Genomic DNA, 14955 nt, shown 5'->3' on the forward strand with positions numbered 1-14955 from the left:
CTCACATCAACCCTCAGACTCTTTTGCTCCGGACTTGCTCTAAAGTTAGAATTTACGTGGGTGGGTTGAGTACAGTAGCCAGCTGTCCCACAATGAAATGTTGGCCTGTTTGTTCAGCTGTACCTCATGTGCCTGGCACATGACTGGCATTAGTAAACATTATTGCATGAAGTTATACTTGTGCAGATTTATAAGTTCAAGCAAGGTCTGACTCTAATGTCATTATAGGACAATTCTCAGTCCTGTATTTCTTGGTAAACACTTTAGAAACAGCTCTACCAGCTGGTAAGGACAAGAGTCATGTCATAATATATCAAAGTAAAGACAAAACTGAAGTATTTTATTTTTCAAAGGAACACAGCAAATCCTGGGGTCATCATATCAAAATCTAACAACAATCTAACAATCTTCTTTCTTAAACTGGGAACTGAGAAATATGCCCAGGGGAGCTTCAAGGGAGCCCGAAGAGCCAAAAGAGCTGTTCGGTGGTGGGAGGGATGCACGGCGGGCTCTGTAAACAGGGGTCAGTCAGTATCTCCCACTATCGTTCACATCTAACTTCTCTGACTTGAAGAGTTGCTGCCATTTCCCTACTGTCTTAAGTGATCCAGGAAATTAAGTCTTTGAACAGTGAGCTCACTCAAGAAAGACGTTGCCTTTTCTTGCAGAGCCCAGTGGTGCTACCAGGATAGAAGGAGCTTCTGCAATTCCCCTAGACATGACTGGACAGTGTTTAGTCACCTGCCTTTCTCTTCCTCCCTAGACTGAGTATTTGGTGGACTGCACTAAACATTACTGAGGGTAACTAGAGACCAGAGACTCATTGTGGAGTGGATGAAAAGAATCCTATCATAACCAACATTTTCAGTGTGATTTCACTTTCATGCATCATGTAAGACTTCTGGGCTGGGGTATATTTGGCTACAACAAGCTTAATCTGGACCTGTAAAATTTGGCTGTCCTACTTCTTCAGGAATGGTTTTTTTCCTTGCCAAATTGTTTACTCTTGTTGCTAACTCTTGTTTTATCCCACCTTCGTACCTGACCTTCTGTTTCCACACTTTCCCCAAATCATTTACAGGTCACTAATTTTGTTTCCTCTAATCCAACAGTATTTCTTAGTATTTCAAGTGGGTCAGACCCCTCTTAGTGGAGGACTCACAGGAGTGAGCGTGATAGAACTCAGTCTGATCACTGCTATGGTTTGACTAACTGCTTGGGGGAATTTACTAATGAAGGTAGAATTACCTGACTTCTGGGGAAAATGCATCTTCCTTCCATTTTCTTTTGTGAATTGTGCCCTGGGTCTGTGTGAGAAGTAGGTCAGAACAGGGGGAGGGGCAGCCAAGTCAAGATCCCTTTCTCCATCCTTGAGTTAGGGTCTGGCTGCCCTGAGTGTGGCCACACATAGGTACTGATACAGGGCAGTGCTATAGCAAGCCCAGATCAGAGAAACCGGAGTTCCTGAAATGGCGCAGAGTTTGTGCTAACCCACTTGACTGAGGACCCAGGTAAAGTAGACTTGGGTGGAGGATAAGAAGTTAGTACTGGTGAACCTGAGGAGGATTTGGGAAGGCCAGCATGATACTTACCGTTTTTATCCTACACTTGGTAGCTATTTTTTTTAAATCAGAGTCATCATTTTATAGTCCCAAGTCTTTTGCATAATCTTCATGAGCAGAAATTGAGTTGTTTCATAAGTGCTTCGTGAAATGTATAATTAATAAGCAGTATCTATTCACTCATTTGTGTATTTGTCTATTTAATAAATATTGATTAAACATCTCATATGTACCAGGCATTGCACTGTGTGATATTTACACGTTCATTTCACCATCAAAATAATTTTCTTTTGTGTGAGTCTTGTATTCCATAATTGTTACAAGTGACTGAAAATAATCTGTATTTTAAAACAAGAGTAGATCAACAAGAGGAATACAGAGGCAAATCCTCTGTATATTTAAAATATCATACAAATATTCCTGACCCTAGTCAAAATCTCACTATGTACATTTTTCTGAACGTCCAAAATTCTTGCATTACCTGTTCAGCCCCATAAGTGTGCAGGAAAAACTTGACTGTGCAAAAGAGTAAAACCCTAAAATAAACAGCAAGTTCTCATATTGACTATTCATAACAATGTTTTTCATGGAAAGTAAGTTTTTGCACTTGGAAAAAAAGAAAAGGCCTTATAAGTTAGTGTTAGGTTTATTTTTCTATCAAAGGTTTAATAGGGCAATAACAATAAATTGTGGATTGTTGTTGAACCTACACAACGAGTCTTACTAATTTTTAACAATCATTTTCATACTCGTCTGCCAAAGGAAACAATCTCCACCTATTTTTGTACGGATTAAACTTTCTAACCACACCTGTTTACTGGCTGCGCCCCATCTCCTGGTTAAGTACATAATACTGAGAGGACTCTGAATCGCTCTTTTCTTTCTTAAAGAAAGAAAAAATAGAAAGTATACTTAGCAGGTCAATATTAAGTCAGAAACATCTCAGATCCAATCAAAAGGAGCAACCACTTGAGGACTAGGCCAGCTTCATGGAGCCTCATGGAGCCTAAGCCAGCAGAGCCTGGGGCTGGGGAGCAGACCCAAGGCCCTGGGATTGTGTCCTGGTGCTTCCCTAGGAGATACCAACTGTCTGTGTTGAGGAGCTTGAAGACAAGCTTAAAATGAACAATTTTCCCAAAGAAGAACAAAGAATGAGTCAGACTTCTAGGAACCCCAGTTGGCCTGGTTCTTGCCCCCAGAGAATTGTGTCCTATGTTACATTTTTGAACTGAACGGGTCATACTTGGATAGACTGATAAGCCTCAATTTATAAAGCTCTCTTCTACGCTGCTTTATCAAGCCCCAGGCTCCAAAAACCCACCTTCGTACCTGACCTTGTTGTCTTCATGTTTGCAACTGAAAGCCAGCTCTTTCTGTGTAATATTGGAACCAGAAGGCAACCAAGTCAGGGCTCCTGGTGCCTGTCACCATTTAGCCAAAAAGCAGAGACAGGGATTGGATTATAATTGTGCTTCTATTAATATCAGAGGCCAGCACTCTAAGAAGGTGGCAGGTAAAAACCTTCACATCCACCTCATCTAAGCTTTCAGAAGCAAATTTATATTGGGGAAACGTGGGAATCTGGGGGGTGGTTTCTAATGGGACACAGATGTGCTGTCTCTTTTGAGAGCAGGAGCTGAAGGGGGAGTCGTGCTGCTTCTCCCCAGGTGGCTCGCTTTGGTCTGGTGTTCTCTCTGTTTGCACTACTGTTCCTCTCCTCCCCACACCTGTGGTTTATGGCCAGGGAGGTCAGTCCTCTTCCACGGGGGAGAAGAGGTGTAACCATTTGCTTTTAAGTGTCCTTGGTTAGGGGAGACAAGGTTTTGGTGATTCACCAGCTGGTGGTAAGTTGCTTCAATTGTTTGGCCTTGTTTAATTTTCTTGTCTCAGTTTCCCCATTCCACTTGCTGAGGAATTTTCCTAGCTTCTTACTATCCTGTCTTAATATTTTGTGGAAGTTGAAGAGGCCTTTTAAATACACAAAGAATCATATATTTATTGTTACTAATTTTAAAAGAATCATAGAACGTTTATAAAGTTCTAAGGAATTTAGAGTTCCTTTAGAATAATAATAATTCTTTACATTCAGCTATGTCGTTTTTGCCTGCTGACCTCTTCTATAAGTAACAGCATTTTTTCTTTTGGGGAACTACCCTCCCCCCACTGTTGGTCCTTGAGATTTAGATGGAGCTAATTCTACCATACCTCCAAAACAGGGTCTAAACTCTTTTGAGTTCCTTTGACCACAAATGAGTACTTGGTTCAGGTTGGACCAATGAGAGCCAGCCTAATTGGATCGAGTTTGTAATGCCTGTCACCAGAGTTCTGATTAATACAAATGTAGCATTTTACACTGAAAGTTTAAGGGGCTTCTTAAGGTCCCAGTTGGTCATTCATATAGTCAATCCCTCCTGATACCTACCCACATTCTAGGTGGGGAACACAGATACTGACAGGTCATTTCAGTAATACAAGGCCATACACTCCTGTCAGAGTATCTGTGTTTGGGACTGGCTTCTTGGTACCTGCGACTCTATTCTCCTTTACTTTTCTTTCTTATTCTCACAGCCACTGTCTTAGTCAAGGCCCTTTTAATTTCACATCTAAATTACAGCGATAACTTTCCAACTGGACTTATTTCTACTCTTATCCTGGCCTTAATACCCAATGCATCCTTTATTAACGACAGAATGATTTTTATTTAAAATGTTTTCCTGAACTGACGTACATGTGTACGCATGTAGCTTGATGAGTTTCCCCAGCAAACACACTCATTAATCTAGGGCCTGTGTCAACACACTCGGCCAGCACACCCGAAGCCTGCCTCATCTCCCCTTCCATGTACTCACCTCCTCTCACAAATAAGCTTTTAAAAATTCTAAGTTCTGTCTTGCGCCCTTGGTTTATTAAAACCTTTAAAAGACTCTCCCCAGCCTTCAGGATAAAACTGCATCTCCATAGCCAAACTAAACCCTAGTAATCCCTAACCTACCATCCCAGTTCTCTGCTTGGTCTCTGCATGTGCTGCCCCTTTTGTTAAGACCACACATCTCAGTGCTCTCCCTCCCCCACGTCAATACTTTTTAATTATTTCAGGAGCAACTTTCTCAAAGCCTTCCACATGATCCCTTCCCTCTTTCCTGTCTGTTTCTCTTACAGATTATTGAAGGTAGAGATAGTGTTTTTCATCCTGTTTCCCAGTTGGTTAGAGGAATAAATGAGAACACCTGGCATTATTCCTTTTCCTTAATGCCTTTCTCCTCCACCTCTCCACTCTTTTTAAGACTAATCATTGCCCTGTGAATAAATCAATGCCTATGACCTTTAATCAGTACAGTCCTGTGCTGCTTGATAATGGAGATGTGTTCCGAATAATGTGTCCTTATGCAATTTTGTCCTTGTGAGAGCATCGTAAAAGTGTACTTACACAAACCTAGCTGCTACTCTCTATTGATCTAGGCTACAAGCCTGTACAGCATGTTACTGTACAAAAAAACTCCACAAGATTAAACCAGAGGGAAACAATGTACTCACACAGGGTAAAGATGAGATGGGTGAGACTGTTACCAGCGTAACATGGCATACTATTTTACAACAAACTTTTTTTTGATAAAAAGAAATAGTACCCTCTAAAATAATGATAAAAAGTATTGTACGGCATTCCCTCAGCCGCACCAGCCACCAGGAGGAAAGTGGGCCGACATCCAGCACCATGGCACAGCTGGGGTTGTGTTGGGAACTGCCCTGCCTGGTTTCAGGCTGAGTGAGTGACCTTCGCACCATAAGTCACTAAGGAGACAAAGCTTATTTCCCTGGCAGGAGCGCCGCTTCTGCTCCTTTTTCCATAACTGGCCTCCAATGCTTGATCTGTTAGCCAATGATGGGTAAGATTCCCCAAGGGGGGAAATCACCTAAGACAAGCATGATTACATGGAGGCCCCAGGGGAGAACTTGAGGGGCTATGTAGAAAGGGGGGGTGGACCCTCGCCCCTGGGCTTTGATGAAGCCTGAGCCCTCAGTCTATCTTCGAGAAGTCTCCAAGAACTCCTTGGCTATCTTGCCTCCTCTGCCTGACTTAAGCCTGAAACAATGACAGAGGGTGGTGCAGCACCGCCCCCTCCCCCCCCCTCCCCGTGCTGGATAGGGCGGGCTCTCTGGGTGATTGGGCCTGAGAAAGGATGTGTAAAATCCTGTGGGCTTCATTGGAATATCCAAAGGACTTAAAGGAAAATTGGGTGTATGGGGAGGAACCAAACAAGCAGGTGAACATTTATCAAATGACTACCTATCATACACTGGATGCAGCGTTAGGCTCTATTTATCACATACTATGTAACTAAAGTGGGGGAGAATCATGCATGAGTGTAGATTTTTGAATTGCATAAAAAGAAAGGCTAATACTCCCTTCATTTGGCTGAAAAAAGTTATTTGTGCACTTATACCTTTTCTTTATAATAAAAAATAACAGAGAATCACCGAAATTCCTGATTTCAGTGACATATTGCTTAACTAGCTTGAAAACGATTCTATGAAATTTAAAGAAATAGAAACATTTTAAAAGGTGTTAGCGTGTAGAAGAGTGACACTGGGCTGATAGGTACAGCCAGAGCACCTTACACTGTCCACCCGGCTCCCAAACCGTCACTGCAGGCCAGCAGGCAGTGCCGCCTGAAACCATTTTTAGGGAAGCACTTACAATCTGGATTTGATTTTTAATGAGAAAGTTCACAAAAAATCCAAATGGCAACCCCAAGTGTATTTTCTGTATGCGCAACATCGCAACATCAAACACCTCTGACAGGTTGGCCCCTTACCCAGAAAGTCTATTTCTCCCCTAACATCCTGTAACTGACATGGCACTGACAGGGGCAGGGGCCGGGCACCACTGTTGCACACCTGTGATCTACCAAATGTTTTCTCGAAACTGCCTCCCTAGGTCATCAGCCCATCCACGGCCTATTTAGAATTTCACCAAATAAACGTTTAATAACATAAGCAAAAGTCAAAACTCAGAAATCCAAATTCAAGCCATAAAGGAAAGAATTCCTCAAGTGACTCTAGAAGTAAGTGTCTCCATTGTTTCCTCATTGATAAACCTGGAGAGGCAAGCATGATATTTATCCTTTATATCCTAAACTTTCGTGCTACAATATTTCTTTTGGTCATCAGTTTATAGTTCAGAGTATTTTGCATAATCTTAAATGCCGAAATTGTTTCTTAAATGCTTAGTAAAATTACTGGTGATGTTCACTCATTCGCCTCACTGAATAGGCAGGAAGCTCCCTGAGGACAAAGGCTCAAGAAGAGCCTTATCTTTTAATGAGCCCTCTCAGCCCCAGTCCAAAGACTGCTGTGAGCTGAGGCCGTCAGAAGTGTTCTGTGCTGAAACAGAGGGAAAACCGTGTTTCCCTTGCTCAAAAAAAGTTTGATTACTCTCTGCTGGGACGGTAGGCAAAAGGAATGTTCTGATGGTAGTAGGGTTTAACTATTCACCTTAAAAATTGGTTTCACAAAATGCAAAACCTCTGTGGTGTGCGGAGGGAAGATGATTGCACAACTGGCCTGTCTAGGTCACAAGTTCTGGGTCACAAGGTCTAGGTCACTGACGACTCTCGGGACCACTCTCTCCTGCAGGCGTCGCTGGCCATTGCAGGGCTGTGAGAGAGGAAGTGGATTCTGCTCTTCCGTTCAGCCAGGAAGCTGGGCACCGCGGGCTCACCTTCCCTAGGTGCCTGCGCCAGCTCTCGCGCCACAGCGGCTTTTGAAGGTTGTCGCGCGCCCTGCTCCTATTCACTTGAAGGCGCGCGCTCCGGCCACAGAGGTTGAGCCCCGGGACTTATTTGGGAAGGAGCTCCGGGCAGGCCCGGGCACTAGGCTAGAGCGGTGGGCTCACCCAGAAAGGCCTGGGATCCCCTGAGAAGGGATACGGAGTAACCGGTGATGAGCCTATGGGGTGCAGCCGGCAGTCCGGGAGCAATGGAGGGGGAGGGGAGTGAGTGGAGGCGCAGCAGGAAACGCCCAGGTCTTGGCCGGCCGGGTCAGTCTGGGGGCACTATGGAGGGGAAGGACAAGGCGGCGCCCGGCTGGGGTGCTGGGTTTGCTCACCTCGCGCTGGCGGCACGCCCCGCGGGGAGTTGCGGGGAGGGGAGCAGAATCCGCGCGCCTTGGGATTCTGGGACCGCCCTCTCTGGATCCAGAGTCAGACGGCTAGAACCACAGTGGCAGTATGAGAGCGGCCGCCGCTGCTCCACGCTTGGGGACGTGCGGCCAGCGGTGGCTGCTCTGTCCGCGCGCACCATGGGGGTGCCATGGGGTCTGGTGGCCTGCCGGTGGCGAGCGCGGGGTCTGCCACGGTCCACTTCAGCTCTGGCGGCCGCTGGCCTGCTATGCACGGTCCTGGTTGCCTACGCCTGCTGGGGGCAGCTCCCGCAGCTGTCCTGGACCTCCAACGCCCCGCCGCGGCCAGTGGGCGTGCTGCTGTGGTGGGATCCCTTCACTGGGCACAGTAGGGCCACAAGGCCGCCCCCCGACTGCTGGATGCGCTTCAACATCAGCGGCTGCCGCCTGCTCACCGACCGTACCACCTACGGGGAAGCTCAGGCTGTGCTTTTCCACCACCGAGACTTTGTGAAGGGACCCCTGGACTGGCCCCCGCCCTGGGGAGTCCGGGTGCGCTCGGCAGAGGAGCTGGAGCTGCGGGTATTGGATGGGGACACCGCTGAAGCCCTGACCGCGTCAGGCCCCAGGCCCCCGGGCCAGCGCTGGGTGTGGATGAACTTTGAGTCGCCCTCCCACTCCCCGGGGCTGCGAAACCTGGCAGGTAACCTTTTCAACTGGACGCTCTCCTACCGGGCTGACTCAGACGTCTTTGTGCCTTATGGCTACCTGTACCCCAGGACCCATCCCAGCGACCAGCCACAAGGCCTGGTACCCCCGCTGGCTCGGAAACGGGGGCTGGTGGCCTGGGTGGTGAGCAACTGGGATGAGCGCCATGCCCGGGTCCGCTACTACCACCAGCTGAGGCAGCACGTGTCGGTGGACGTGTTTGGCAAGGGTGGGACCCGGAGGCCGGTGCCTGACATTGGCCTTTTGCACACGGTTGCCCGCTACAAGTTTTATCTAGCCTTCGAGAACTCACAGCATCAGGATTATATCACTGAGAAGCTCTGGCGCAACGCGTTGCTAGCTGGGACCGTACCAGTGGTGCTGGGCCCCAACCGTGCCAATTATGAGCGCTTTGTGCCCCGAGGTGCCTTCATCCACGTGGACGACTTCCCTAATGCCTCTTCCCTGGCTGCCTACCTGCTCTTCCTCGACCGAAATCCAGCAGTCTACCGTCGTTACTTCATTTGGCGCCGGAGCTATGCCGTGCACATCACCTCCTTCTGGGACGAGCCTTGGTGCCGGGCCTGCCAGGCTGTGCAGAGGGCCGGGGACCGGCCCCAGAGCATAAGCAACTTGGCTCGCTGGTTTGAGCGGTGAAGCCACACACCAGGTTACACCCAGGGAGGTCAAGTCGTCAGCGTTTACATCCTCTGCCGTGCATCGCCTTGAATGTCAAATCATGAAACTAAGTTTTACTAACGGAAATAAAGGTGATTTGCCAATGTAATTCAGCACAGAGATTGGGTGGGTAAGATCCAGTTCCATTCTTAATATTGTTTGGGCAAGTAGCAGTTGGGCTCCCTCTTCAGGAGTGAAGGAGGCCCTTCCTGGCGTTGTAACTAACCAGTGTAGAGATGAAGAAATTACTTGACTACAAGAAGCCATTGAGTCAGTTGCTCTGAATTTCCTCATCTGCCGCAAGTCATATTTGTGGCCTGTGCTTAGTACAATGTCATACACACTGTTCCTCCTTTCACATTTCACTGGGCCCATGTGCAGCAAACCCCTGGTTTTAGGAAGAGCCTTGCTGTGAATGGTACTGTGGCCGCAAAAGGTTCTTTCTCCTTGGTGGAATTCCTCAAAGTCTCAGCGCCTAACAAAGGTGAGGGGGTCCTCCAAGAATCCGTTGACCATAATATTGGTTCCCCTGCTCCGTGAATGGAAACAAGATGCTGGATTGTCCCTGGAGAAGAGTTAAGATGAATATATGTGTACCTCTCTACACAAATGTATTCCGGAAAAGCTGCTTTTCAATCACACCCTGAATCCACTGCCCTAGGGATAGTTCAGTATTTAATAAATCCTTATGGAGAATCCCTTTACAATGTGAATAATCATGCCCTAACTAATCTCTTGTCTATTTTTTCTACAACCTAGATTTTTTTAAACGCATATTAAAATTACAGACGTGAAAATTAATCAGAAGCAGACTTCTCCCCTCTTGCCAGAAATACAGACTCTGTTTACAGATAAAAAAGGAAGCCACAGTGCCACTTTCCGCAAAATTACTTATTTTGTGTCTACTGGACCTGAAATTTAAACTGGAATATCAATCCTCTAGAGATGCTGGCATTACTTGTCTGCAGAACAATGAGACTGTACTGTATTATGGAATCATTACTGTGTTAATAGCAGTGTTTGTTTCTATCTGTCAGTTTCTTGTTTAATGTTTAGTTGCTAGGGAATGGAACTAAATTAGTGTCTGTGATGTTCCTTGTCTTTCATTCAAAGTTAAACCTGCAGTTCTTCTGGGGCCAGCAGGTTCCCTCCTGGTCTGCATAGTAGAACATGGAGCCTCACATTTCCAATGCCCCTGAGACTGTGCCTGGGACCAAGTTTGAAAATACATGCATTGACTTTAAAAGTGGTTTGAGCAACATGTTCAATAGGTGTTACTGTGTGCCTACTCTGTGCCAAACAACTGGACTTGGGGTGCCACAGGAAAGACAAAAATATGTAAGGCAATGTTCCTCTCTTTGAAGTTCTTAAAGTCTACCACTACCAACAAGTAATCAGTGAACTTGGGTACATTAGCTGACAGAACCTACTTGTTTAAAGTGACTTTCTTAGTGATATAGATCATAAATGAATTATTAGAAAGCCAGTAGATTTACAGCCTGAAATAACAGTTTATATTTCTTTTTGATTTATTATAATAAAGATTCTCCATGACTAATTATTGCGGGTAGGGTCCAAGGTTAATTAGGTTCACACAGGGTTCTGCTGTAAACAGTAGTTTTACATTTGACTACTACAATGAGCTGAATCATAGTTTTATTTCTGCATTTGTTGTAGACTCACTAAAAGCTCATTAAAATCCAGAAAGTGCTCCAATTCTCTTTATCCTTAAAAGGAAGAATTAAAATCTGAATAAAATGTCCTTATTAAAATACTATAGCAGGAACAGAATTACAATGATAAAGTATCAGCCAGCCAATAAAGAAACAGGGAAAATTCTATCCTTAAAATGAGTATTTATGAGATATTGGCCAATGACCTTGGTTTTATTGGGAATCTACATGGGGCAGTGAGAGAGTTTGGGTTTTGAAGGTGATCTGGCTTAGATTTGAATTCCAGCAGTGTGACTTAAGGCAAATTAGTAATGACCCTGAGCTTCAGCTCCCTCATCTGTGAAATGGGGGAGGAAAATACTTCAGAGCTCATTGTGAACATTTCAGGAAACAAAATAGGTAAAGGTAGTCACTCAGTTGGAGAGGAAGAGATTTATTTATTTTTCCTTCTTTCCCTATAATGATCTCAGGGTATGTTCATGTCTATTTACATGTTAAAATGAAATTTTAAGGTATGTTATAGAATACATCCGAAATAAAAAGGGCCTCCTATTGTGTATCTCAAATGAATCCCTAAAGCTAAGCCTATTATTTCAAAAGTCATCGTTGCCATTTAGATTGAATTTAAATTTGCAGACTATAGACACACCTACACTTTGCTCAAAAAAATGTTTTGTCAAATAAATTTTAAAATTATCAGTAATTCTTAAGAAAAAGATAAGAGAAAGAACTAAATCTTGTAAGATTATTTTTATCCTGTTTAAAAGAAATTAAAAATTTAAAAAGCAGTAAATAAGGGTGCTAAATCTGTGAAGGCAGTACATGACAATGACATATTGCAAACAAATCTGTGGCAATATGAATGGGCTCCGGCACTTGTGCCACATATGACAGCCTAACATGCTTTAATTTCCCCCTTAGTGGTTTTTCAGATTTTCTTATCTCATTAACTATGAAAAGCCCAATCATCTCACAAGTTGCTTTTGAATTGAGATTTAATGTAATCTGCCCAGAATTTTAGCTTGATTTTAAGAATTGGAAGTGAAAGTGAATTCCAAGCAAAAAAAAAATTGTTTTGTTTGGTTCTGGTTAAGTTACATAGTTAAATAAGTAACTATTGTTTTATTAATGTTCTCCTTAGTATTGTCTGTTTAAAACTAACCACATATTTATTAACTATTTAGCATGAGGAAGGTATACTTGCATTTTTATTTATTTGAAAGTTTTTGGTATACAACAGAGTATTCTTTAAGGCTCATCTCATCAAAGAGCAAGAGAAATATGGCAATTCATTTTATGGTATTTTATTTTTCATATTCTAAATTGAGCAGGTTAAATTTTCACAAGCATTGATACAAAATGCATATGCATGCATCATATAGATTTCAAAGTGTCTTCTAGAATTGTCATGTCCTTCCTTTCACCTATAAGCTTTTCTGTACACTTATTACAAGTTTAATATTTTTAGCACTTGGTGACTCTAATTGCGTGAGTGCCCCTGGAATGACATTTGCATCAGGAAGACAGTCTGACTCGCTTTCAGTATTCACAGGTCCTTCCAGCTTCCAAGCCCTTCCCTGGCAGTAATTTACAGGAGACAGGGTGGCCTCATGGAAAGAGCTTGCAATTTGGAGTCAGCACCTGGATATGGGGTTCTGTCACACTCTCTGCCCCTGTGGCCTTATTAGGCACGGCCTAATTAAACTCTGAGAGTTAAGCTTTCTCCTCTATAATGCATGACTGCCCCTACAAAACAAGGATTAAATGTGATGATGTGCACCAGGGAGCTTCGTACATTGTAAAGTGCTATACAGTTACAGAATGCTCTACATTTTCAAGGCTCTAGGCCAGAAAGTAAGTATTTCAGGTTTTCCCAGAAAGTAGATATTTCAGATCTTGCAGGCCATGCAGTCTCTGTGCCACTACTTATCTAAGCTGCTGTGGTGCAGGATCAGCCACTGACAACACATAAACAAATTCGGTGCCTGGACTTGGCCCAAGTCATCGTTTGTCAACTCAGTTCTAGGCTCTTAGAGGTATAAGGAATTTGAGAACCTGTATGGTGGGGGTTTCTTAGGAGGGATTTAAAGATTGTAATTTAAAATTTTTAGAGGCAGATATCCTTGGGTTCCTAGACCAATCCTGTAAGATTTCTTTATTGTCTTATATTGGGCAAATTATTTAACCTTTCTGGGTTTTGATATTCATCGCTAGTTACAGGTAATTATATATAATTTATGGAGGCGTTGGGAGAATTAGATAAGACCCAGTTAAAGTACTCTGTACAGTGTCTGGCATGTAGGAAGCACCTGGCAGACGTTTGCTGGGGCATCACCAGTCCCGTTTTACAGAAGGAGGAGCTGAGGTCCACACCCATGTGGGACTCACCTGAGGTTGCAGCAGTAGTGGCAGAACCAGCCATGCTCGTGCAAGTCACAACTGCTTTGAGCCTCAGTACTTGAACTGCAAAATGAGGGGGTTATACAAGATCTTCTCTTGGGACCAAAGGTTCCAGTTGCTATCGTTCTACTAACTGGCACCCTAGGGCTTTGAGAACTCATTCGCCTTCTAATGTGCCTTCCTTGCAGCCTGTAAATGACTTACTGCACAGCAGTAAATTGCCAGAAAAGCAGGCACCAGAGAGGGAGATTCTGATTTAGTGTCACATACTCTAGATATCAGGGAAGGGAGCCGAGTCCTTGGTAATTAGTGCAGTGAATAATTGCATTGAATACATTTCAAGTCATTCTTGATTATGTCTCAGGGACTTTTATGTGACACATTCATACAACAAATCAATAATTTATGTATACATGTTTGGGTTATTTTGGCAAAATAAAGTGATGAGATGGAAAATGACTCTCTGTTTATAATGTGTATGCCCAGGCATTAATGTGTTTCGCCATGGCACATGGGGTTTTCTTGGTCATAGGGTTTTGTAAACTCATTGGTTCCAGGTTGGTAACGGAAGTGTGATGCTTCGCCTCCTCTTGAGTCTTGCCAGGTCCTACTCAGCTTGTCCTCTTGTCTTTCTTGCTGGTGACTCATCTTCAAGGGCATGAATTATAGACTCTTTCTATTTCCCATTTACTAAGTGCCCTGATGTCCTCTCGGAACCGTCTCTAGCTCCTTTCCACTAACTGAAAAAAAAATGCATCTTTAAACAGGTGGAATAAAGCCTGGGAATGTTATCGTTGGTGGAAGCATCTTTCCTAATAGCTGGTGCTCAAATTATTGAAAGGGGAATTGAAAATAAGAAATTGGAATATTTTCTCTGCTTTCCCTTCAACACATACATGCTGACATGCTCATTTCACTCCAGATTATGAAAAATGATGATGGCCAGCTGAGGGTAGAAGAGGAACAATAAATACAGAGGATTCAGTAGCAAAGGAGTAAACACAAAAGCAGACTGTAAAGTAGAACAGACGGTGACTACAGATGGGGAATGAAGAGAAAAAATGGAAAAGGGAAAGATATTGGGGTAAGTGAACAAGATGTGCTTGAAGAGAAAACAAGATTAGAAAGAACGGAGAGGAAAGATACAGGTTCAGTGACAACCAAGGAGGTGGTGGAAAGGAGGAACATGCACAGAGAACTAGGGAGTAGTGTAAAAGCACCCATTCAATGCCACTCTTCCAAAAAGAAACCTTTGTTCCAGCTTGAAACGCAGCATCTGTTGGTAAATGGAGAATGAAATCAAGAAGTCCAAACTCACTGACAGGGAAAGTCAGGGACTTACTGAGGAATAAACTAACATTTCAGCAGAAGTAAAAAACTCTTGATTCATTACAACAGCTTCTTGAACTCCTATGAATGCTTCTTTTTTCACCTTGGAAAAATGACATTCACCGCAGTTTTTAAAAAATTCCCAGGTGGCATACTTCAACTATACTAAATATCCACCCTTTGGGAGATGTGTTTGTTTTAGATAGCCATAATCACCAGTTGACTCCTTGAAGAATAGTCAAAGGACTCAGTACATTTAATAAACTTAATAGTCTCATGTGGAACCCCTATTATAAAACCATTGCCAATTAAGTTGTAAAGGGTTGAATTTTTGGGATCTTTGAATTAATGTTCCTAGAAATAATTGAATCTTACCTAAATATGCTAAAATATCATGCCTTATTTGAACAGGAGAGCTAAGAATTTAATTTGAATTACTTTTAAAAGGGAGAGAAAGGGACTATTCAACAACAAACACAAACATTGCT

General features: G+C 43.7%; 1 protein-coding gene across 1 annotated transcript; it reads left to right on the plus strand.

The window, feature by feature from the left end:
- Nucleotides 1-7167: 7167 nt before the first annotated feature.
- FUT4 (fucosyltransferase 4) lies at nucleotides 7168-13578 on the plus strand. The gene has a single exon (XM_037029760.1). The coding sequence runs from the start codon at nucleotides 7503-7505 to the stop codon at nucleotides 9042-9044; it is 1542 nt and encodes a 513-aa protein (XP_036885655.1). The 5' UTR covers nucleotides 7168-7502; the 3' UTR covers nucleotides 9045-13578.
- Nucleotides 13579-14955: the final 1377 nt, after the last annotated feature.

Source organism: Sturnira hondurensis, unplaced genomic scaffold (genome assembly GCF_014824575.4).
Source record: "Sturnira hondurensis isolate 20B ecotype Veracruz unplaced genomic scaffold, ASM1482457v3 Scaffold0020489, whole genome shotgun sequence".
NCBI lineage: Eukaryota > Metazoa > Chordata > Mammalia > Chiroptera > Phyllostomidae > Sturnira > Sturnira hondurensis.

What these genes read in the sequence shown, in the direction of transcription:
- FUT4 (XM_037029760.1), top strand. Translation starts at nt 7,503, where the DNA reads ATGAGCCTATGGGGTGCAGCCGGCAGTCCGGGAGCAATGGAGGGGGAG.